The sequence below is a fragment of the Triticum urartu genome, chromosome 2A (assembly GCF_056163025.1).
Source record: "Triticum urartu cultivar PI428250 chromosome 2A, HENAU_Tu73, whole genome shotgun sequence".
NCBI classification, from domain to species: Eukaryota; Viridiplantae; Streptophyta; class Magnoliopsida; order Poales; family Poaceae; genus Triticum; species Triticum urartu.
The window spans coordinates 49,945,185-49,969,228 of record NC_141874.1 but is presented as its reverse complement, the minus strand read 5'-3'; the positions used below and the strand labels follow the sequence as shown (position 1 = coordinate 49,969,228).

The following is a 24,044-nucleotide window of genomic DNA, read 5'->3' as shown; positions in this document are numbered from 1 at the left end:
TTGATAATGATAGTGCAACTTATTTGTGGCACTGCCGTTTAGGTCATATCGGTGTAAAGCGCATGAAGAAACTCCATACTGATGGACTTTTTGAACCACTTGATTATGAATCACTTGGTACTTGCGAACCGTGCCTTATGGGCAAGATGACCAAAACACCGTTCTCCGGTACTATGGGGAGAGCAACAGATTTGTTGGAAATCATACATACAGATGTATGTGGTCCGATGAATGTTGAGGCTCGTGGCGGATATCGTTATTTTCTCACCTTCACAGATGACTTAAGCAGATATGGGTATATCTACTTAATGAAACATAAGTCTGAAACATTTGAAAAGTTCAAAGAATTTCAGAGTGAAGTTGAAAATCATCGTAACAAGAAAATAAAATTCCTACGATCTGATCGTGGAGGAGAATATTTGAGTTACAAGTTTGGTGTACATTTGAAACAATGCGGAATAGTTTCACAACTCATGCCACCCGGAACACCACAGCGTAATGGTGTGTCCGAACGTCGTAATCGTACTTTACTAGATATGGTGCGATCTATGATGTCTCTTACTGATTTACCGCTATCATTTTGGGGTTATGCTTTAGAGACGGCCACACTCACGTTAAATAGGGCACCATCAAAATCCGTTGAGACGACGCCTTATGAACTGTGGTTTGGCAAGAAACCAAAGTTGTCGTTTCTGAAAGTTTGGGGCTGCGATGCTTATGTGAAAAAGCTTCAACCTGATAAGCTCGAACCCAAATCAGAGAAATGTGTCTTCATAGGATATCCAAAAGAAACTATTGGATACACCTTCTATCATAGATCCGAAGGCAAGACTTTTGTTGCTAAATTCGGAAACTTTCTAGAGAAGGAGTTTCTCTCGAAAGAAGTGAGTGGGAGGAAAGTAGAACTTGATGAGGTAACTGTACATGCTCCCTTATTGGAAAGTAGTACATCACAGAAACCGGTTTCTGTGACACCTACACCAATTAGTGATGAAGCTAATGATGATGATCATGAAACTTCAGAACAAGTTATTACTAAACCTCATAGATCAACCAGAGTAAGATCCGCACCAGAGTGGTACGGTAATCCGGTTCTGGAAGTCATGCTACTAGATCATGATGAACCTATGAACTATGAAGAAGCGATGGTGAGCCCAAATTCCGCAAAATGGCTTGAAGCCATGAAATCTGAGATGGGATCCATGTATGAGAACAAAGTATGGACTTTGGTTGACTTGCCCAAAGATCGGCAAGCAATTGAGAATAAATGGATCTTCAAGAAGAAGACTGACGCTGACGGTAATGTTACTGTCTACAAAGCTCGACTTGTCGCAAAAGGTTTTTGACAAGTTCAAGGGATGGACTACGATGAGACCTTCTCACCCGTAGCGATGCTTAAGTCTGTCCGAATCATGTTAGCAATTGCCGCATTTTATGAAATTTGGCAGATGGATGTCAAAACTGCATTCCTGAATGGATTTCTGGAAGAAGAGTTGTATATGATGCAGCTGGAAGGTTTTGTCGATCCAAAGGGAGCTAACAAAGTGTGAAAGCTCCAGCGATCCATTTATGGACTGGTGCAAGCCTCTCGGAGTTGGAATAAACGCTTTGATAATGTGATCAAAGCATTTGGTTTTGTACAGACTTTTGGAGAAGCCTGTATTTACAAGAAAGTGAGTGGGAGCTTTGTAGCATTTCTGATATTATATGTAGATGACATATTACTAATCGGAAATGATATAGAATTTCTGGATAGCATAAAGGGATACTTGAATAAGAGTTTTTCAATTAAAGACCTCGGTGAAGCTGCTTACATGTTGGGCATTAAGATCTATAGAGATAGATCAAGACGCTTAATTGGACTTTCACAAAGCACATACCTTGACAAAATTTTGAAGAAGTTCAAAATGGATCAAGCAAAGAAAGGATTCTTGCCTGTGTTACAAGGTGTGAAATTGAGTAAGACTCAATGCCCGACCCCTGTAGAAGATAGAGAGAAAATGAAAGGTGTTCCCTATGCTTCAGCCATAGGCTCTATCATGTATGCAATGCTGTGTACCAGACCTGATGTATGTCTTGCTATAAGTCTAGCAGGGAGGTACCAAAGTAATCCAGGAGTGGATCACTGGACAGCGGTCAAGAACATCCTGAAATTCCTGAAAAGGACTAAGGATATGTTTCTCGTATATGAGGTGACAAAGAGCTCATCGTAAACGGTTACGTTGATGCATAACCCGACCTAGGCTTAATAGAGAGGCCAGCACGCCGGACTAAACCTATCCCCCCAGGGGTCATGGGCCATCTCCCCGGGAACTCCTGCACGTTGCGTACGCGGCCGGTGAGCAGACCTAGCTACCTCCTTCAACAAGGTAGGTGCTTTCCAGTCCAACCCAGTGCGCGCCGCTCAGTCGCTGACGTCTATTAAGCTTCGGCTAATGTATACGACGCAGAACGCCCATACTATGCCCACATGATGGTTAGTGCTATCAGGCCAGAGTCCCCTCGGATCAAATATCCAAATCGTAGTGGATTAGGAACGCGCGGTAACGAGCAGAGACTCGCGATCGATGTGACCCTGTCGTCCTGTCTCGAGTACTTGCGGCAAGGGCTAAGAATGCCCGGCCACGCCTCGTAAGTATCTCGCGGGCACCTTCCAGGTCAACCCGACTCCACATCACTCGCTATTAAGCTCGCGCGGGTACCCCTCAGGGTCGACCCGTCTTTAGTAACATGGTTCAGTATAAAGTCATAGTAACCATAGTAACCGTGTGTCCAAACATCAAGGGGAAAACCCGAGGTATCACCCCCGGTGAATTCCACTCGATGTAATCATCAAGGTGAATGTAAGAGGGACCACCCTCGAGGTTCACACTTGAGGGGTTGCACGACAGAGTCGTATCAGAAGTGGTTAAGGAGGAAATCACCCTCGATGACCACGACCGGATAGCTATACTACAGAGATCTCATCAAGAGTGATGTAAGAGGTTCCACCCTCGGCACTCGATGGTAACTTTGTAGAGTCATACAACTAGGGGGGGTGATGTGCGGTGTCGGGGCCTGGACGTCGATCATGATGATCGAGTCATCGAACATAAAGCGAGGCAATTGGGACAAGGTGGGGGTCACTGATGGATCACTAACCAACCTATACTAAGCAGTTTAGGATAAGCAGGTAAGGTATGAAAGCGGGTAACAAAACAGGCTATGCATCAGAGTAGGATCATACAAAAAGCAGTAGCAGTTCTAATGCAAGCATGAGAGGGAAAGAAATGGGTGATATCGGAATGCTCAAGGAGGGTTTGCTTGCCTGGTTGCTCAGACAAGAAGGAGGGGTCGTCGGTGACGTAGTCGATCACAGCGGCATCATCGGTCTCGGGGTCTACCAGAGAGAAGAGGGGGAAGAAATAGTAAATACAGAGAAAACAATGCATCACAAGGCATAACATGACGACGGGCAGAGCTAGGGTTGCCCTAACGTAGTACTACACGATGCAGACGGCGGGGATAAGCACTCGAGGATGAATTCCCAGCGTTAGGCGGATTCCGGACAGATGAAAGAGAGGGGACGGTTCCATGTTCAACATGCTAGGGGCATGTGACATGTGAATGGACTGCGCATTTGGATTCGTTGGATTTTTCTGAGCAACTTTCATATAGAAAACATTTTCATCCGAGCTACGGTTTAATTACTATGAATTTCTAAAGATTTAAACAATTTCTGAAATTTCTTATTTAAATTTTTCGAAAATTCACCAGTTAAAACTGGGTGCACCTGGTGCAGTGCACCCAGGGGTGCACCAGAGACTGACCGGTGGGGACCCGTTGACTTGGTCAACTGCCCAGTCAGTTGGTCAACTTGGCCAGTTGACCAGTCAAATGGAGCCATGGGGCCCACTGGCAGCGACCCGTGGCGGCCCTGGCCAGTGCCACGTCGGCGGCAGTGGCTAGCGAGGGAGGAGAGCGTGGGCGCTAGCGGGCAGGGGCCGTGCGGGCGGCGAGGCGAGCGGGGGGGAGTGGCGAGCCAGGCGACGCGGCCGGGCGCGCGCGCGGATAGGCGCGACAGGGCACGCGGTCGGAGGAGCCGCCGGAGGCGCGCTGGAGCAGCGGCAGCGCTAGCGGGCGGCAGTGGCGAGCGGCGGGGCTGGAATGGCGGCGAGCTGCGTGCGGGAGGGCAGCAGCCGCGGGCGATGCAGGGCATGGCCGGGCGCGGGTCAGTGGGCGCCGGGCGCGCCGGGGCTGCTGCAGACGATGGCGCAGAGAGGGGCGGGGTGGACGACACGGGCGGGCGAACGGGACGCGGCCAGCAGAGCGCAGGTAGCGGCGGGCTGCAGCAGCGCGGCGGCGGCAGAAGAGCGGGGCGGGGATCGCGCTAGGAGGCACGGGAGGAGGCGCGGGCGGCTGGGAGGCCTCCTGGCAGCGCTACGGGCACGAAGCCGCGCTCGAAAGCGAACTCGGCTGATGGTGGTCGAGACGGAGAAGCTCGACAGCAGCGATGAGTTCGGCTACGGCGACAACGATGGCCTTCGAGCACGGGAAACGACAGGGGAGTGGGGGGAGGAGAGGGAGGTGCTCACAGGGCGCCTGTAGAGGAGCAGAGTGGGCTTGGGGGAGGCCTGGGGCAGACGAACGGCGATGGTGGAGCTCCGGCGTCCCGAGGAGGAAGACCATGGCGTGGCGGCGATGTAGTGATCCCCGACTCGGACTCGTGGTCGAGGACGACGTAGCGGAAGCGGGCGGATCTCATGGACTCGATGGAGAGGCGAGAGGATGCCGGCGGCTATGCGGATGACGACGGCGCAGCCATGGCAGCGCTCGGGCGCCGGTCCAGATCGAGAAAGGGAGCGAAAGGAGAGGAGAGGGGGGAACTGGCGATCTAGGGTTCGTCTAGGAGGCCGAGGCGGTCTTATACGCACCGGGGGGACGGCGGAGAGGCGCGGGATGGCCTCCACGGGACCAGGGGCGCCATGGGATGGCCACCACGATGCCCCTGCTTCTGTAGCGTGAGGAGGGAGAGGACTGGGGTGTGGGCTGGACTTGTTTTTGTTGCTAGTTGGGCCAAGGCCCAGTGGGACAGGGGCCGAGATGTAGGTTTGGGTCTATAGGGAAAAGATGGTGGGGCTTTTCTCCTTTTCTTTTGTTTTCTTAAACTTTACCGTTTTAGTTTTTAGCTCATGTTTTGCATTTAGTTGTTCCACCAAACAACCTTTAGTAAAATGTGAAACATGCCATATAAATACTAGACAATATTCTTAGATGGCACACAAAAAGTTTGGGCTCAAAAGGAGTTGTCTAACCATTTTTAGAAACTAAAAAGGCCAATTTAATTATTGTTGGACCACTGAATAAAATTCCTAGGGCACTTTGGGAATCCAAAATAGGTTGGTTCCAACATGAAAAATATCCAGGGATTATTTGCCACACTTTGAACATTTTAGTTTTCATGTTTGGCAAAATTGAATTTTGGACTTTAGTTTGAACGTGAATTTGAATTAAGGTCTGGATCAAGCGAGGATTAGCAACAGTAACATGATGACGTGACACCATTAAAAGGGGATTACTATAGCATGACACTGGGGGTGTTACAGTATGGGAAGACAAAAGATACACCTGAGGCACGGGAGGACCAGCAACATATGCACGGAAAAGACGGCATACATCAGGGTCATGCAAGCTACGCTCTTACCAAAGAAGAGAAGGAAATCTTCTTTGAATGCCTGCTCAGTATTAAGGTACCGTCTGGCTTCTCGTCAAATATAAAGGGAATAATAAACATGGCAGAGAAAAAGTTCCAGAACCTAAAGTCTCATGACTGCCACGTGATTATGACGCAACTGCTTCCGGTTGCATTGAGGGGGCTTCTACCGCAAAACGTTCGATTAGCCATTGTGAAGCTATGTGCATTCCTCAATGCAATCTCTCAGAAGGTAATCGATCCAGAAATCATACCAAGGTTAGAGAATGATTTGGTGCAATGTCTTGTCAGTTTCGAGTTGGTGTTCCCACCATCCTTGTTCAACATCATGACGCACGTCCTAGTTCACCTATGCGAGGAGATTAACGTTTTGGGTCCTATATTTCTACACAATATGTTCCCCTTTGAGAGATTCATGAGAGTCTTAAAGAAATATGTTCATAACCGTGCTAGGCCAGAAGGAAGCATCTCCAAGGGCCATGAAAATGAGGAGGTCATTGAGTTTTGTATTGACTTTATTCCTGGCCTTAAGCCGATTGGTGTTCCTGAATCGCGGCATAAGGGCAGACTAGATGGAAAAGGCACGCTAGGAGGGGATCAAATAATATGTATGGACGGACATTCTCTCACTGAAGCACACTACACAGTTCTACAGAATTCCACCTTTGTGGCTCCGTATATGGAAGAACACTAGAATTTGCTACGCTCCAAACACCCGGAGCGGTCTGATGACTAGATTACACGTGAACAAACCAGGAGTTTCGCCAGCTGGTTGCAGACACGTACCATGCATGATGCCTCTATTGAAGATGACCTGTACTTGTTGTCCCAGTTACCATCTTTGAATATAATGACTTTCAAAGGGTACAAGATAAATGGTAATACATTTTACACGATCGCCCAAGATAAGAAGAGCACCAACCAAAATAGTGGTCTCCGCTTTGATGCAGAAACCAAGACGGGAAAGGAAACATATTATGGTTATATACAAGACATATGGGAACTTGACTATAGACGTGGTTTGAAGATCCCTTTGTTTCGGTGCAAATGGGTCAATATGACACGAGGCGGGGTAACGGAAGACCGCAGTACGGAATGACAACAGCGGATCTCAACATTCTTGCGTATGCAGACGAACCATTCGTCCTAGCCAATGATGTGGCACAGGTTTTCTATGTGAAGGACATGTCTACCAAGCCGAGAAAAAGATAAGATAAGGAAGCGAATGCATCATACGATGAGCCAAAGCGGCACATAGTTCTTTCTGGGAAGAGAAACATCATGGGAGTGGATGACAAGACAGACATGTCAGGAGATTATGAAAAGTTTGATGAAATTGCTCCATTCACAGTGAATATTGACCCGAGCATCCCATTAAATGATGAAGATTTTCCATGGTTACGGCGCAAAGGGACACACGCGAAGAAAAAGTTTCACACCCAAAGATCTGGGATGTGATCGGCTTCATTATATATCATCACTTTCTTCTGTGTTTCACACCCAGGAGGGAATCTCTATAATAGTTAGGGGTAGTTATGTGTTTTGGCATTTGAAACGCGAAGAAATTTTATGTGCAAACAAATTCTTTCATGCATTTACTGATTTTTTCAGCTAAATTGAAAAACACTTCAAATGAACTTCGAAAATGTTGAAAGTTGGCATGGTATCATAATTTCACCACATAGCATGTGCAAAAAAGCAGAGAGGGTTACGGCAAAAACTGGATGCACTTCGTGTACAAAATGGACAATCTCTTTCAAACTATCAGGGTTTCGGACAAAAACTCATCTGTTACAAAGGCATTTTATTTTTTAAATAACCTAAGCATTACCAAATTGAATATAATGATAAAACACACTAATATTAAACATAATAAAAAAGAATCATTGAAAAAATGTATTTTAAAAGTTAAGTTATTCACAAACTAGTGATTCACACAAATTTCAAATAATTCAAAATTTAAACTATTCAAATTTGAAAACTACCGGCACTAACAGAAAGTTTCTAATTTTTTGTACCTAAAGCAAAAATATTCACAAAGAAACTCTAAATACAGCAAAAAACAACTAAAAATAAATAAAACAAAATAAATAAAGCAGAAAAGAAAAAACTAAATAAAAACGCCCACCTACTGGGCCACAGCAGCCTGCATACGACTAGAAACCCAAATTCTAATTGGGCCAGGATGCAGGCCCGCTAGCCCAATAGGCCCATCAGGGCATAGCAGCAGACGTAGACCCGTAAGGCCTGCTTATGAGAGGAGCTCGAGAGAGCTACCGCACTGGGGCTTATAAACCAGTGCGGGCGCCCCTCCGCTAGCGAGGTGGGACTAAACTTGCCGCACCGCACCTGCGCCAGTGCACCACCTTTAGTACCGGCTGGTGGCTGGAACCGGTACTAAAGACCCTTTAGTACCGGTTCCAGCCACCACCCGGTACTAAAGGTGTGCTCTTCCCGCCGCTTGGCCTGGCCAAAACAGGCCTTTAGTACCGGGTGGTGGCACCAACCGGTACTAAAGGTGTCCCCTATATAACAAACACTTTGAAAAATTTCAGTTTCTCATCTCCCACTTCTCTCTGCCGCCGCCCCGTCCCGCGTCGTCGCCGCCCCTGTCGCATCGTCCCCGTCGACTCCGCCTCGCCCCCGTCGCCGGCCAGTCCCCGTCGCCGCACCGGCCCGTCGCCATCCCCTCGCCTCGCTGTCGCCGTCGCCAATTGGATCGACCTCGCCTCGCCGTCGCTGTCGCCTCGACCTCGCCCGCGCGCGCTGTGAGCCCCTCCCCTGGCCCCTCTCCTCCCTCCAATCGATCAAAGCCACCGCGCCGCCGGCGCCGGCCGTAGCTACTGCACACACGCGCGCGCGCGCGCACACACACACACACACGCACTACACGCGCACACACACACAATTTTTCTGTTTTTAGTTTTTATTTTTTCTGTTTTTCATACAAAGTTTTAGATGAATTAATTAATTAGATTAGATTAATGTCAAATAGTATATAGAAATGTTAGTTATAATATATATAATGTCAAAGGTTTTTTCTGTTTTTATACAAATGTGGAAATGTTAGTTTTAGCTAGATGAATTAGATTAATTTAAAATTGTTAGACGATGATCGATGTTTTTTAGTTTCTTATATTTTTAGTTATAAAATTTAGAATTTGCATATATGAAATCACAATCCATCATTTAAAAAATGTTACTTTACTTTTGCGGCATATAGTATTTGTTGTCGACGATGCCCGCCCGCATCCTCGCCGGCGACCCGTTCGCGACGACGTCCTGCTTCAGAGGACCCATGTCCGGGATTGGGCTCCGCCGGGCTGGCACGGGGAGGTGCTACCTTCAGGGGCGCGGCGCTTGGTGAGGAATCCGACCCCGGGTCCCGTCATCGACCCTGATCTCCTTTGGTGGCATTCGCGTGGGCCACTTTCGGTGCGGAGGAGGACGAGCACGTCCATTGCTACATGGCTGCTATGGACGTCAGGTTCTCCAATACCTGGCAGGTTCTTTGGGGAGATCACCCGAGTTATGATCCAGTGATGGTTCCTTCACTTTGGTTGTCCATCGCCCGCGCCTCAGGAACCACGAGTGGCCTAGATTACTCTTTAGTATTCGATCTTTATTAGCTAGCTAGCTAGTGATGTATCGATATATATTATTCGAGACAATGTATTCGAGATTATATCTATTATTCGAGATGATGTATTCGAGATTATATTCGATGATGCTTATTATGTACTATGATTGATTCAGTTTTTCCTTATTAATTGATTGCATCCATGCATTGTAATTTGAATACTAAATTGTTTTATATTTCTTTTGGATTAGTTAAATAAAAGCTATGGCGGACAATACCGGCAGAGAGGGAGAAGAGACCATGTTCGATATCATACGCCATCCTCGCGGGCCAGATGATGATCAGAATGAAGAAGATTATGACGGCTCCGGATATCTAAACAACACCGGGGAGGGTGATATGATATTCGATCGCGACGACCGAATTGATGAAGTCATGAACTATGATTATGATATTGATGACGAAGAAAATGTTGATCTTGAAACAACAAAGACTGGCGAGGTATATTTATATAAGCAGGCATCTGGTGATCATCACATGTTTTAAATGACTTGAAGATATATTAACGAATCGATCTTTCTTCTTTCAGCCATCCGGATCAAGCAAATCTTCAGGCAGCAGGAAACGAGGCCCGAACAAAAAGTTGAAGGAGGGCGTAAAGTACAATATCGAGGCCATCAAACCTAATGGTGAACCATTAGCGCCTAAGAAGATTGCGGACAAGTTCATTCGTCAGTGCGGAGTTCTTGTGAAGGACCAACTCCCGATCTCCCTTCAAGAATGGAGAGAGCCAGCAAAGCCACGTCCAGATCTTACTTTTGTCGACGACAGACAAAAAGTTCTGCTTTGGGAAACTCTCATGGAACATTTCACCCTACCAGCTCATTTCACAGATGCAGATGTGGAGAAAGTCAAGGACGCTGCTTTTAGGAAGATGGCGGTTGCATTCAACAACCACAAGAATCGTGTATGGGCAAGTACGTCAAGGGAGGAAGGAAGACTCCAGTATTCGAGGGAACACTAGAGAAGCAAAGTGCTCATTGGGACGATTTCGTGAAATTCAAGGATTCGGAAATATCTAAGGAACGGTCGATAATAAACAAGGCCAGTGCCGAAAAAAGGATAAGTTCCATAAGCTGGGGCCAGGTGGCTACGCGGTGGCAATGCCTAAGTGGGATAAGTCTGAGAAAGAGATGGAGGATGCAGGTGTCACTCCGGAAACATTGAGCTGGCCCCCCAGGTGCAAGACTTGGTTCTATGCGCATGGGGGGAGTTGGACCCGAAGACAGGCAAAGTTTCGAAGAAGGCATGTCTGAACGGAGCCAAAGATAAGCTACTTGTTGCAATAGAAGAGGCTCGATCGGGGGTGTTCCAGCCCAATAGAGAGAACGACGAGCTTACGCGTGCCCTGGGAAATCCTGAACACCCGGGAAGAACACGAGGCAAGGGCGCTATTCTGTGGTCTGAGGGGTTTTCGGACTGGAACGCCGACTACAGAACCCGTGCGAGAAAGAAGATTGTGGAGGAGAAGAAGAGGAAGATGGAGGAGGAGCAGAGGAAGCTGGACTATGAATGCCTTCAAGGCCTAGAATCAGCGCACGCGGACTTCGCAGTCAAATTCTAGCGGTAGTAGGAGCAGATCGACTCACTTAGCCAGCAAAGGGGGTCTCAGCACCTCCAGCAGCTAGAGGATGATCCAGCATTGGATAGCACCGTCCCATCCATGCCGAGAAGCAGCATGGGTTCCGCCCCGGGCGACGCAATGCTGGATAGATACCCCGTGGATGACATCATGGAGAACACTAACTGCGAGCTACACTTCAAAATGAAGAACATATCCATGAAGGTGGCGGACGTCGTTGCTTTTACAAATCCCCCCGAGGTAACCTTCCATTGCAACCCGATTCCAGCGGGCTATGCTCGTGTCTTGGTTGATGAGGTGGTGGACCAATATTCGGGGCTAGAGCTTGACATTCCTGGAGGTGACGAGGAGCACACACTGGGAGAGGCCAAACATCGTATCATCCTATGGAAAAAGGATTGCATCATCTTTCGAAGGCCACCGACACCGCGTCAGCTGACTCCTCGTCGAAGTCCGCCACCGAGTCAGCAGACTCCCGCTCCTCCAAGTCCACCAACGCGTCAGGCCACTCCTCCTCCTCCAAGTTCGGCAAAGCGTCAGGCCAGTCCTCCTCCAAGTCCGACACAACGTCACACCACTCCTCCTCCAAGTCCGGCACAACTTCAGGCCACTCCTCCTCCAAGTCCGGCACAGCTTCAGGCCACTCCTCCTCGTCCAACTCAGCCACGTCAGCCGTCTCCGCCGCCTCTGCAATCATGAAAGAGAGCCACTGCAGCTATGGTGCGTAGCGGTACAAGTCGAGGTAGGACGGGAGGTACAGGCGGAGGCAAGCGATTTCAATATGGTCCAAGCAGCCTCACGCCACTTCCACAGAGGCCTTATGACGAGTCCGAGGAGGAAAATGCAGCCATATCGAAGGCCGAGGTGGAAGCCCATTTTGCACCGAAACCGCCACCGCCGCCAAGGGAGAAAGTGCCTGAGGAAAAGATTGACCACTTCATTCATATGGCTAGACCACCAGCTCCCAAGCTTGTTGACACAGACTATGAGCGCCACCTCAGGAAGTTAAATCGAGCATGTCTACAGAAAGAGGCGAGCTCGAGCTCGAGCAAATCAGCTGGCAAAAGGAGCGGTAAAACCGTTCCCGGCTGGGAGAACAGGCGGCGCAATTAATCCCCCGCTTGTTGTGCCAACAACACATGAGAGTACGCGCGCCCAATATTATTGTGGGCAAACCGTTAACGTTCCCGGGCTGGGCGATGTGGTAATAACCGAGGAGCATATTGAGTAGGCTAAAAGACTCATGATCACTGTTGGACAACTCCTCGATATCGAGCCCATGTCTCTGCTTAGAGAGGAGAAAATAAAACGGAAATATGTCCGGGGCCAACCTTTGGTCGAGCCAGACGAGATCAAGAAGCTCCCAACGAGAATGTATGAATTGCATCAATGGTACATGGACATTACCAAGATTTCCAATCGAGAGTCCCTCATGGTGAATATCAAGAAGGATCATTACTTCCATGAGAAAGCTATGTCCGTTGAGTATTCAGAACTATTTCAGTTATACAATCAAGACGCACTCGACAAATCTATCGTCAGTTGCTATTGTCTGTAAGTGATTTCTTTCTGTAATTTAAGTCTCAAGCTAGCTGTAGTGATCATTGTGATCAATCATTACCTGTAATTATCCTCACTATATTCTTTTCTGTGGTATTATGCAGGATGAAGATGTATGAAATGAAAAAAGGGGACGCTATGGCATTGGGTTCATTGACCCAAATACCATTAATGAATACACATGGAAATTAGATGCATATTATGAAAAAAGTGTAGAGGAAAGCATGCTAGAGTTCTTCAAGCGCCTCAATACCAATGAAGATATACTACTTCCTTACAACTTCGAGTGAGTCACACTGTCATGTACTACAAATTCTATTTTTGCCTACTAGCTAGCTACATGTTTTTGCTTACATATGCCTGCTTAATTAAGACATGCAAACGTGTGTGCATGCAGATTTCACTAGATCTTGTTAATCATTAAAGTTGATGAAGGAACAGTTGAAATACTGGACTCACTACTTAAAAAAGAAAGTGACTACACCATTTTGTTTGGGATAGTCAACAGGTAATTTCAATCATTATTAACTATATCTCAGCCTATTTAGTTCGTCATTTCCTGATATGAACTATTTAATAACCCCTTTATTCATTTTCTTTGTCGGTGGGCGGGGCTTGGGAAAAGTTCATCAGCGTCACTCCAGGTCAATGGAAACGAAAGCTAAAATGGTATCGACCCAAGGTAAGTAATTAAGTAGTACTAGCTAGCTAGCTGCCATCTCTTTAATTATCATGCTTGATTAATTATTATCTGATCAAATTCCATTCTCGTAAAGGCCCTGAAGCAGGCGCCGGGGAATAATCTGTGTGCATACTACGTTTGCGAGAACATTCGCATGATGGTGTCCGAAAGGAGCAGATCTCAAAGACAGGACTGGGTACGTTTGTCAGAACACTATTCATAATTTTTACACCATTATCGATATCTAGTCACATAACTAATACACATGCATATTGATCTCCTTAACAGTTCAGAGAGGTGCGGGAGCAGCTCCTAGCAGAGGAGCGCATAGAAGCAATTCAAGAGGAAATAGCGGGATTTTTGCTCGACCAGGTCATAGATCCCAAAGGAGAATACTATTACCCGCTACCGTCCCCATGAACCACTTTCAATTGTCATCGTGCTCCGAAGGCACCAATTAGGCTAATGCCACTGGCTCCGAAGGCACCAATTAGGAGAAATTGTATATAGCTAGCTAATTGTATATATATACATGTGTATATATATGTGTGAATTAATGGTGGTTGTGAGACATTCGATGATATATATATATGATCGGTTCTACTAGAAATTCTATTTATATATATGCATAACGTGTACAATATGTAGTATCGTAAAATACCAGCAAACGAAAAAGAATTAAATGGAAAACAAAAAATTAAATGAAAAAGAAATCGTAAACCAAAAATCCCCCAACATTTTAATACCGGTTGGTGTCACCAACCGGTACTAAAGGGCTCCCTGCCCCCGGAGCTGGCTCGTGCCACGTGGTTGCCCTTTAGCACCGGTTCGTGCTGAACCGGTACTAAGGGGGGGAGGGGGGCTTTAGTGCCCACACTTTAGTGCCGGTTACCGAACCGGCACTAAAGGGCCTTACGAACCGGTGCTATTGCCCGGTTCTGCACTAGTGGCATGTCATCAACCTCATCCTCCTAAGACTCTCCTATTACCTATCACATTTCTTCATGTCAAGGTTGCAATCATACATGTGTGCAGCGAACGGCTTCAACATCTGTGAGGCTGTGAATTGAGCGTAACTCATATGCTTATGTTCCTTATGATGGAACAAACCTACGAGGATTCAATTCCTAGACTTGGCAGTGATGCTCGCATTTTTTTGAATTTATTTCAGGTTTTCCGATGATGTTTGTTCGGTGGCAGGAGATATTTTCGTCGAGTACGAGGCGCGTGTGATGACTTTGTCAATATCAAGATGTTGTGCCAGCTCAGTATCTCAAAAGTATTTATAGGGATAGGGTGTCCATGCGTGCGTGCTTTCATAGGTGTGTGTGAGCATATGTGATTGTATTGTATTAAAAAAAACACATGTAAGGCTCTTCGCCTACACATTAGGCACGCAGGGCCACATGAATGGCGTCATCATTGTCAGCCTTTTTGGTTGAATTCCTATATTCTTTCCAGTTTCTTCACTTTTGGTTCCTATGCTTTTCAATCTTGGCATCTCATGAGAGTGTGTTGTCAAGTCTGCACACAACGATGACTTATGGCTTGCACATAATGTACAATATGCAAAAGATAATTCATGCCACAATCGTGAGATCCCTCTTTGATTTAGTATTCTTGTGGAACACTATGTGATTTTGTGGTATGGTAAATGTTGAGGTAGTGGATACTTCCTTGCGGCTGAAAACTCAGTCTAAGGGCATCTCCAACAGCCGCGCCAAAAGACGCGCGCGCGGTAAATTGGTTTTATAGCGCGCGCGGGACGTTTTCGCGCGCTCCAGCGATGGCGCGAAACTAGCGCGCGCGGGGGAAAAGGCGGCCACTCGCGCTACATTTGGCGCGCCGCGTCCGGCGCGCCTATAAATTGCAGCGTCTCCGTCGCTCTCTCCATCGCCCTTTGCCGCTCTCTCCGTCTCTCCATCGTCCCCTGCTGCGCTCTGCCGCCGACACGCCACCACCGCGCCATGATGCCGCCTAGGCGCCGGGGAGGTACGGGCTACCGCGGCGTCCGCGTGCATCCGTCCGGCACCTACTCCGCCGAGATTCGGTCGGGCGGCGGCATGCGGCTCCGTCTCGGAACTTTCGACACCGCCCAGGAGGGCGCCCGCGCGTACGACGCTGCGGCGTGGCGCCTCCTGCGGTCCCGTCAGGACATGAACTTCGCCGACGTGGCGACGCGGGAGCGCGCACAGGAGTTGGCGCCTTTCCCGCGGCTTCTCACTGACGAGGATCATCGCAAGCACCGGAGGCGGGAGCATCGTCTCAGGCTGGCCGAGATGGACGAGCAAGCCATGGCGCTGTGGAGTCATCGCTTCCCGGAAGACACCAACGAGGAACAGTTATTCGCCCAGAGAAGGGCGAGGAGGGCGAAGAGGAGAGAGGAGCGAGCCGACTATCGCGAGGACAAGCGAACACGGAAGGCGGTCGCTAAATACAACCAAGCGCTAGGAGATGCGTCCTCCTGGAACTCCGGCGACGAGCGGTTTCTTGACGCCTACGCTCCGACGTCGGAGGAGGACATCACTGAGACAGAGTCCGAGTCGGACGAGTAGTAGTAGGAGAACTATCTACGAAACCAAATATATAGTAGGAGAACTATCTACGAAACCAAATATGTAGTAGAAAAAACTAAAATATAGCGCGCCCGCTGGAGCGGCGTGGGCGCGCTTAATTTGCAGCGGCCGCTGAAGCCAGCGCACCGCTGCGCGCAAAAGCTGGCTAACCCGGCGCTGTATCGCGACTTTTAGCGCGTGGCGTGTTGCGCGGCTGTTGGAGATGCTCTAAATCTCCTATATTTGGTGTGACTACAGGTATGATGGTTTCAGTAGAAGAGGCTAGTATTGTATTGCTCCACCAACTCTTCCCATTTCCTTGAAAATTTCCATTGTCCAATTCTAATGGCAGAGCTAGCGAATTGCCAAAGTCTGGGCACATCCATAAGCTAAAATTTACTTTGGTCCATCAAACACGACAAGTATCATATACTTAGATAAACGTTGACAGTGTCCCAGCTCAGGGGTCTTTCACCATGTCGATTCCCAGCTTGGTGAACCGGGCTGAGGACCCCTTGGTCGGATCCGTCCTCAGCCACTTTGGGTGACCCATGGTGCATTATACGAAGACTGAAGTCTTGGCGTACAAGCTAAAGATCCCGGAACCATGGAGGACTCTACCTCCACTAACATAGTCGACTAGGATCTTTAACCCTAGACCCCCAGTATGTTATATAAGCCTGGGGCCGGACTCGTTGGTAAATCACTAGACAATCCCTTGGTATTTCACCTGTCTTTTGTACACACCCCAATCGCAATATACACAAGCAAGAGTAGGGTATTGTCTCCACCATGAGACTCGAAACCTGGGTGAAACCTTGTCTCGTTTTACCATCCAACCCAATCACCTAGCTAGGATACCCTACCGAGGGATCTGCTAGAATTAGCTCCTACACTGGTGGCTCATGCAGGTCCTGCTAGGTGAACTCAGTGTCTCGATGGCAGTCCAGATTAGATCTAGCGCGATCTATGCGCCACACTAGATGTTCGCCTTCGATGCCGCCACGAGCCGACTCGACTGGCCACCTCAGCTAGGTCAAGAATTTCACTCCCGGTCGAGTCATCAGATTCGGAAACCTAGAGTACTCTGTGGATTCCCGCCGAGCTGATCCTCCAGAGTTTGGCCTCACGCGAGATCCAGAGTTGGTTCTCCCGGACTCGATGTGAGATTGGATCCAGGAAGAAGTTCAATTTTTTTACCCATCTAATCATGGATATCGAGAACCTCACCGACATCCTTGAGGGCGCCACCGAGGAAGCGAAAGACATGGAGGAGGAGAACGATGAGCCCGCAGACAGCTAACCGCCATCCACGTACGGTGCCCTTACCGTGGTTGGCAACCTTTGTCCATGAATGCTACATAGTGGACACAAATCACACAAGCGAAAAGCTCAGGGAATGACACCGGAGATGGTCCGAATACAAACCGGGAGAGGAGAGTCCACCACGCGAACCTCGGTCGTTAAGCAACTTCGGCGAGCATGATCTTGAAGTGGTGGACATAGAGCTTGACAATGACAACCCGCGTCACGATCAGGCTCGGAACAATATAATAAGGTAAGCGGTAAAATTGGCTCTGGACTGAACCGGTTGGTTGAGAAAGCTTACGAGCTTGATGAGGCCTGGCAGCAGGTTCTCACTTACGAGGAGAATCTGAAGGCCAAGACTATTCCGACAGACTTTGTCAGTTCATCACAACTCACAAATCTCCTCTTCCGTGGAAGCCCAGCTCAATTATGTGTTCCTCCTAGCATAGCTCAATCATTAGGCTCCATCGCCCAGCACCTTGGGCGAGAGTTGCACGCCAGCCTCCAGCAACCGAAACCGATGGCCAACGGCAATGTGTTTAAGCCGCCGCGTGAGAATGGAACATGGGGCTTCGTCATTAGGTTAGGGCGTGTTTGGTTGCGGAACGAAGTGGAATGGAATGTCATGGTTCCATTCCACTAGGATGGGTCGGTTCAGTCTCTGTGTTCGCTTGAGCACAATAGATGGAATGAAATGGATAAATTTCGGTGTTTGGTTGGAGAGATTGAATCGAATGAATTTGGTTCCGCTCACAATAATTTATAACTCCATTGGCAAGCATAAATAGTTTTGAACAACATTTGAATTTCACAATGATTTATCACTGAAATATATAATCTGATATTTGATTGTTTATATATAAAAAATGGTAGTCACAGCAACTTTTCAGAAAATAAATAACAAATGTTGATGAAGCACAAAATCTAGATCACAAAGTATTATACTACCAGTCTCAACACAGAGCACACAAAGCTAGCACTAATCAAGTTGAGTACTAAGTACTGATTATTGGACGGAGAATGCCAGGTTGCCAATCGAAGAAGCTTGCTCATGCCGCCGCTGATGCTTCTCTTGCTGCTTGCCGAACTGGCTGCTCCCTGGTTGGTGCTGCTACCGCCCAGGTGTGTGGATGCCACTAGCCGGCTAGCTACTGGGAAGGAGACGAGCCGAGCCGATCGCCGCTTATCTGCTCTGCTTCCCAACAAATCGGCTGCATCTGACCTGCCATCGTTGCTGCCTACTGGGTGAGAGGAATGAGAGGAGGGAGCAATCAGCTGCTGCTTGACGAGAGTTAGACGGGGGAGGAGGAGTCGTTCCAGAGGGCGAGCCGAGGGAGAGGCCGGATCAAGAGGGAGCCGCCCCGTCCTTTCCCAGATCCTTGGTCGAGGGGTAGGAGACGCGGCGAAGCTGCATCTCCGACGAGGGGAAGGAGACGCCGGCGAGGCTGCATATCCAACCGCGACGAGGGGTTGCCGTAGAGGAGGGGGAGGTGTATGGCCGCCGCCATGCCCATCGAGGGAGAGGGAGCGGGGCGCCGCGCAGGACGCTTTCCTCGTGTTGGTGAGTGGGGGACGAGGCGAGAGAGACGCGTTTCGGGTCCGGCCAATTTGAAGGAACCACCCGGTTCGGCATATGGGGTGAATATTCTCTCCAGGGAACCAGTGCGTTCCGTTCCATTTTTTAACTAAACACAGGGAGCGATAACACAGGAATCGCTCCCATGTGCAGGTCCGACCCGTTACATTCCACTTCATTCCCTGAACCAAACACACCCTTAGCATCATGCTTGGGATCGAGCACTCAGATGGGGTATCTCACTATAGGTAAGCAAACAAGAATGAAGCAATTTTGCGTGATGAATGGGCCATTTTATTGCTGCCGTGACCTGGTTGATACCAGGTAACTGATGCGGAAATAACTAGTTATTGATGCAATCTCCTACATGCTGAGAACTATTCTAACATCACTCATGGAGTGTTTTCAGAAAAGGGGCAGTAGCGCACTGTTTAGTGAAGGAATGTTACTCCTTTCGTCCCTCACCCTAGTATCACATCATTTGATGAATAAAAGAACATTCCCGTAAAGAAAGATCTAAAAGCATCTGTTAATGGGATTATTATTACAAAATCATAAAACAAGCGCCTCGGTGGCCTTCGTGTGTGTGTAAGAAGAAGGGCCAAAGGAAACAGAAAAGTCCAAAATCATAAATCTGAAGAAAAGAGCTGCAAAGTCCAAGACAAGAAATATTCAGGAAAAGGATAAAAAACCATCAGCACATACTCCTTGTCATGCGTAGTTAAGAAAGGAAACAGAAATTCAACTTTGCAAGACGAAAAACATGATCAACTGATATAAAACGACTCCAAACATGGCAACTATATATAGTAGCAACATTAACTGACGAAGTTTCACCAACACAACCGAACGATACAATGACAGAGCAATAAGCAGTTCCAACACTGCTCGACACAAATAACCGAAGCTTAACAAGTTTTCAAAACAACTAGAACAACTATCACCACCACCAAATACCGCCACCGCCACCATAGATGCAGTAAAGAACCTGACACCATCTCATTTCTTCTTGGCCGCAGCCTTGGTCACCTTGGCGCCGGTCGGATCCTTCTTCTCCACGGCCTTGATAACACCCACGGCAACCGTCTGCCTCATGTCACGCACAGCAAAGCGGCCCAGGGGAGGGTACTGGGCAAAGGTCTCCACCACCATGGGCTTGGTGGGGATCATCTTGACGAACCCAGCATCACCGTTCTTGAGGAACTTGGGCGCCGCCTCAATCTCCTTGCCAGACCGCCGGTCGATCTTGGTCTGGATCTCAGCAAACTTGACAGCAATGTGGGACGTATGGCAGTCCAGCACCGGGGCATAGCCGTTGCTGATCTGGCCGGGGTGGTTCATGATGATGACCTGGGCGGTGAAGTTGGCAGCCTCCTTGGCAGGGTCATCCTTGGAGTTGGAAGCGACGTACCCACGCTTGAGATCCTTGACAGCCACGTTCTTGACGTTGAAGCCGACGTTGTCACCAGGAAGCGCCTCCAGGAGAGACTCATGGTGCATCTCAACGGACTTCACCTCAGTGGTCAGGCCAGTAGGACCAAAGGTGACAACCATGCCTGGCTTGATGACTCCAGTCTCAACACGCCCCACTGGCACAGTTCCAATGCCGCCAATCTTGTACACGTCCTGAAGGGGAAGACGGAGGGGCTTGTCTGAGGGCCTCTTGGGCTCATTGATCTGGTCCAGGGCCTCGAGAAGGGTGGGGCCCTTGTACCAGTCAAGGTTGGTGGACCTCTCAATCATGTTGTCACCCTCGAACCCAGAGATGGGAACAAAGGGAACCTTGTCAGGGTTGTAACCAACCTTCTTCAGGTATGAAGAGACTTCCTTGACAATTTCTTCATAACGGGCCTTCGAGTACTTGGGAGTGGTGGCATCCATCTGGCACAGATCATAAGAGCAATCTCATCAGATAAACAGAATTATTGAAAAGTAACAATGCAAACAAACACAAATGAGAAACAGAATACATGTATATACCCAAGTACTGATGGAAGTTGCACGGAATAAGACATAACGATGCAAACAAATACAAATGAGATTAACAGCCAAACAAACAGTTGCACTTATCAACTGGACCTGGACATTTACTAGGTAGTTCTGAACCTTAAAACAACAAGGATATAGTACATTTCTAAATTCCTGTGCTAATTAAGATAGACATTGACCAAGTAATTCTGAACCTTCAAGTGGATAGCAAAGATGTCAACCAGTTGCAGGATGTTTACGTAATAATGAACATTGAAATTGACAAAGTAATTCTGATCCTTAACATCAAGTGGATAACAAAAGGATGGCAATCAGTTCATAGGATGTGTTCTGTACTAATGAATATTGACTTAAGTAATTCTGAGCCTTATCAAGTTGATATCAAAATGGTACACAAATCAAATGGTCACTCATAAAAATGGACATTGAAAGTCGAATAGAAGTATACCTTGTTGCAGCAGCAGATCATCTGCTTCACACCAAGAGTGAAAGCAAGGAGAGCGTGCTCACGGGTCTGGCCATCCTTGGAGATACCAGCCTCAAAACCACCAGTGGTGGAGTCAATGATAAGCACAGCACAATCAGCCTGGGAGGTCCCAGTGATCATGTTCTTGATGAAATCACGGTGACCAGGAGCATCAATGACAGTGCAGGAGTACTTGGTGGTCTCGAACTTCCAGAGAGCAATATCAATGGTGATACCCCTCTCACGCTCAGCCTTGAGCTTGTCAAGCACCCAGGCGTACTTGAAAGACCTCTTGTTCATCTCAGCGGCTTCCTTCTCAAACCTCTCGATCACACGCTTGTCAATGCCTCCAAGCTTGTAGATGAGGTGGCCAGTCGTGGTTGACTTGCCAGAGTCGACATGGCCAATGACCACAATGCTGATGTGGATCTTCTCCTTTCCCATGGTTGCTGGAGCTGTTAACTACCTGCATAGACACAATTAGGGGTGGTGATATGAGTTCAAGAAGTTCAATACTACTGTTTCACATTCAAATGGATAGCTATAAGTTCAATACTACTGTTTCACATTCAAATGGATAACTATTTAATGACAGTGATAATTTGCAACAATAACAATATTAAACCATTGGTAACTATATAATTTATCAGGCAATACTTGACAGGCAAGCAGAACTAGACTTGAAACTACATAATAGCTAGAATTGCACTAATAATACTGCAACAGACCACCAACAGACACAAACAGTGCCAGTGAAAACAGTTAAATTCAGTGATAGCACCACTACAATTATTCAAATTCATCACATAAGTCATGTAAAACTATTCCAAATGATTCTTAACAGAAGAATAAGATAAACATAGACCAGAATACCTTGTCAAGTAGCCAAGCATGTTCTAATCCGATGTGACAAGATTAGCAGGCAAGGCAACTACTTAACAAGGCAATTCAGGTTGAGAGCAAATTGGAGATGCAGGGGATCGTCTGCAGAAGCACCCAATAGGAATCGAACCTATATGTGAAGGCCCCACGGGGAGGCCTTCAGTCTTTACCATTAGACGATGGGCACTTTTGCATCTCCGATTTGCTAACAAGACCAGTGCAAACTATACATACCTAAAATCGAGGAAATCGGACAAAAAACCGCAGGATAATACAAACTGGTGCTGCAGGATTAACATCACGAGATCTCCATCTACCCGGCTCAACGATTGCAAATAAACAGATCTCTCTACAGCAGGACTACTTTAGCACAAGAGACATACAGATCGCATCGATCTATCAACTATAACATGACGGTGATTAGCATGCAAAATAAACAGATCCAGAGCCTCAGAGACCAATACAGCAAGTTCATAAGACAGGCTCGAAATCAAGGCGAACAGGCGAACCGAGTAGATCTAGATAATCAGATGCGACGACCGACCTACAGATGCGACCCGTATACCACCTACTGGCGCGCGAACGACCTACAGATGCGACGGCGTACGAGCGAGCAGAGGTAACCACCGGCGCGGTAACGGCCGGCGGGGAGGAGTACCTGGCCTACCGGAGACGAAGAGGACGGAGGGGCGATGGGGTCAAAGCCTGCGGCGGCGATGGGGTGGGAGGTGGAGGAGGGATGGATGCCGTCGGCCCCGGTTTATATAGGATCTCACGGGCGCCTAGGGTTTATCCGGGGCCTCTGGATCGTGGGACGGGCGGCTGGGATGGTGGTTGTTTCTCGTCCGTTCGATCCCGATCGTGCGGTTGCTCGTGGCGCCCTGTGCATTCGCGTTTCGTAGCGCCTACGTCCGTCTTTTTTTTCTTTTGAACGTCTCGCCTACGTCCGTCTTGGCCGTGAAGGAATATCCTCTTGTTGTTTAAGAGGATCTCGCAAATCCAATACAAGTCATGTGAACTGCGTTTTTTTCGGCTGGTTTAGACAAAAATACGGCCGAGCAGATCTGAAAAAAGGGCCCGGCGCGTAACAGTTTTACAGGCGGCCCGTAAACCAACTGTCATTCCAGTATATATGCGGGCGCCAGGTCATTTTAGGGTTCCCGTTCGTCATTCCCCTCATCCATCTCCGTCGCAAAATCAAAACTCCGGCGAGAAATCTCTTCCCCTTTGGCAACAATTTCCGGCGCATTCGAGCACCGGATCTTGACGGCGATGGCGTCCGAGGGTGCAGGGCGTGGCAGCGACGGGGGGTTCGGCGGGCGTGGTGTGTTCACTAGCCGCAAGCAGCGCAATGACGACGAGGCTGGCAACTCCTCTCTCCGCCCTCCCGTGGAAGAGAAGCGCAGGGAGCAGGCACGCACCGGCGGCGCGAAATCCCGCAGCACCGGCTCGCGGGCGTGGGCAACTTTTCGGCGACTCGGGAGGCTCTTCGATCCATCCATCCAATGGCTCCGGGCAGCCGAGCGCGCATGGTGGGAGGCAAAAAGGAGGCCACCGCCATCGTCGGAGATGCAACTGCGGCCGCGCGCATGCCGGCGCTCCAAGAGGAGTACCAATTCGTCTCGACCCTCTTCGGTATGCAGATCTACTACACCCTCCATGACAACAAGGGTGGCGACGGCAACTCTGACAACGACTCCGGTGATGAGGGTGGCGACGGCGACTCTGACAACGAGGGCGACAACGGTGACTCCGGCAACAAGTAGATGTAGTATGCTAGTGTCTTAGATTTCCCGTTGCTATGTTTAATTTCGGTTTGTAATGAACTCTATATGGTATGTACTAGATGAACTCCCGCGATCTAGTTTTAAGCGCGAAATGCAAGTTTAAATATGCGGGCTCGGTATGCAGGATCTGCTCTGGCTCAGCGTCCGACGTCATGCAAAAAACGTTTTCAGGATACCATAAACGAGTTTTGCGAGACGGCCGGTTGATGGATATGCTAGAGATGCTCTTACAATCAAATAATGTTGAGGCCAGGTTACGTAAATGAACGATGGATATAGTTGGGTCCAAAGAAATGAGGCTTTGGCTGATCCGTGACACTGCTGC

At 48.3% G+C, this 24,044-nt stretch overlaps 3 protein-coding genes across 3 annotated transcripts in view; 1 reads left to right on the top strand and 2 right to left on the bottom strand.

The window, feature by feature from the left end:
* Positions 1 to 22,728, bottom strand: part of LOC125530658 (elongation factor 1-alpha) — an 83,172-nt gene extending 60,444 nt beyond the window's left edge. Inside the window, exon 1 of the mRNA XM_087543034.1 lies at positions 22,591 to 22,728. The gene's annotated coding sequence lies outside the window, so the exon portion shown is untranslated. The remainder of the gene's footprint in view (positions 1 to 22,590) is intronic.
* Positions 15,127 to 16,034, top strand: LOC147983598 (uncharacterized). The gene is made up of 3 exons (XM_087540790.1): positions 15,127 to 15,579; positions 15,611 to 15,698; positions 15,970 to 16,034. The coding sequence occupies exons 1-3, from the start codon at positions 15,127 to 15,129 to the stop codon at positions 16,032 to 16,034; spliced, it is 606 nt and encodes a 201-aa protein (XP_087396916.1).
* On the bottom strand, positions 19,368 to 22,719 carry LOC125535474 (elongation factor 1-alpha). The gene is made up of 3 exons (XM_048698527.2): positions 22,591 to 22,719; positions 21,033 to 21,516; positions 19,368 to 20,476 (listed from the first exon to the last, which is right to left on the bottom strand). The coding sequence occupies exons 2-3, from the start codon at positions 21,492 to 21,494 to the stop codon at positions 19,595 to 19,597; spliced, it is 1,344 nt and encodes a 447-aa protein (XP_048554484.1). The 5' UTR covers positions 21,495 to 21,516; positions 22,591 to 22,719; the 3' UTR covers positions 19,368 to 19,594.
* Positions 22,729 to 24,044: the final 1,316 nt, after the last annotated feature.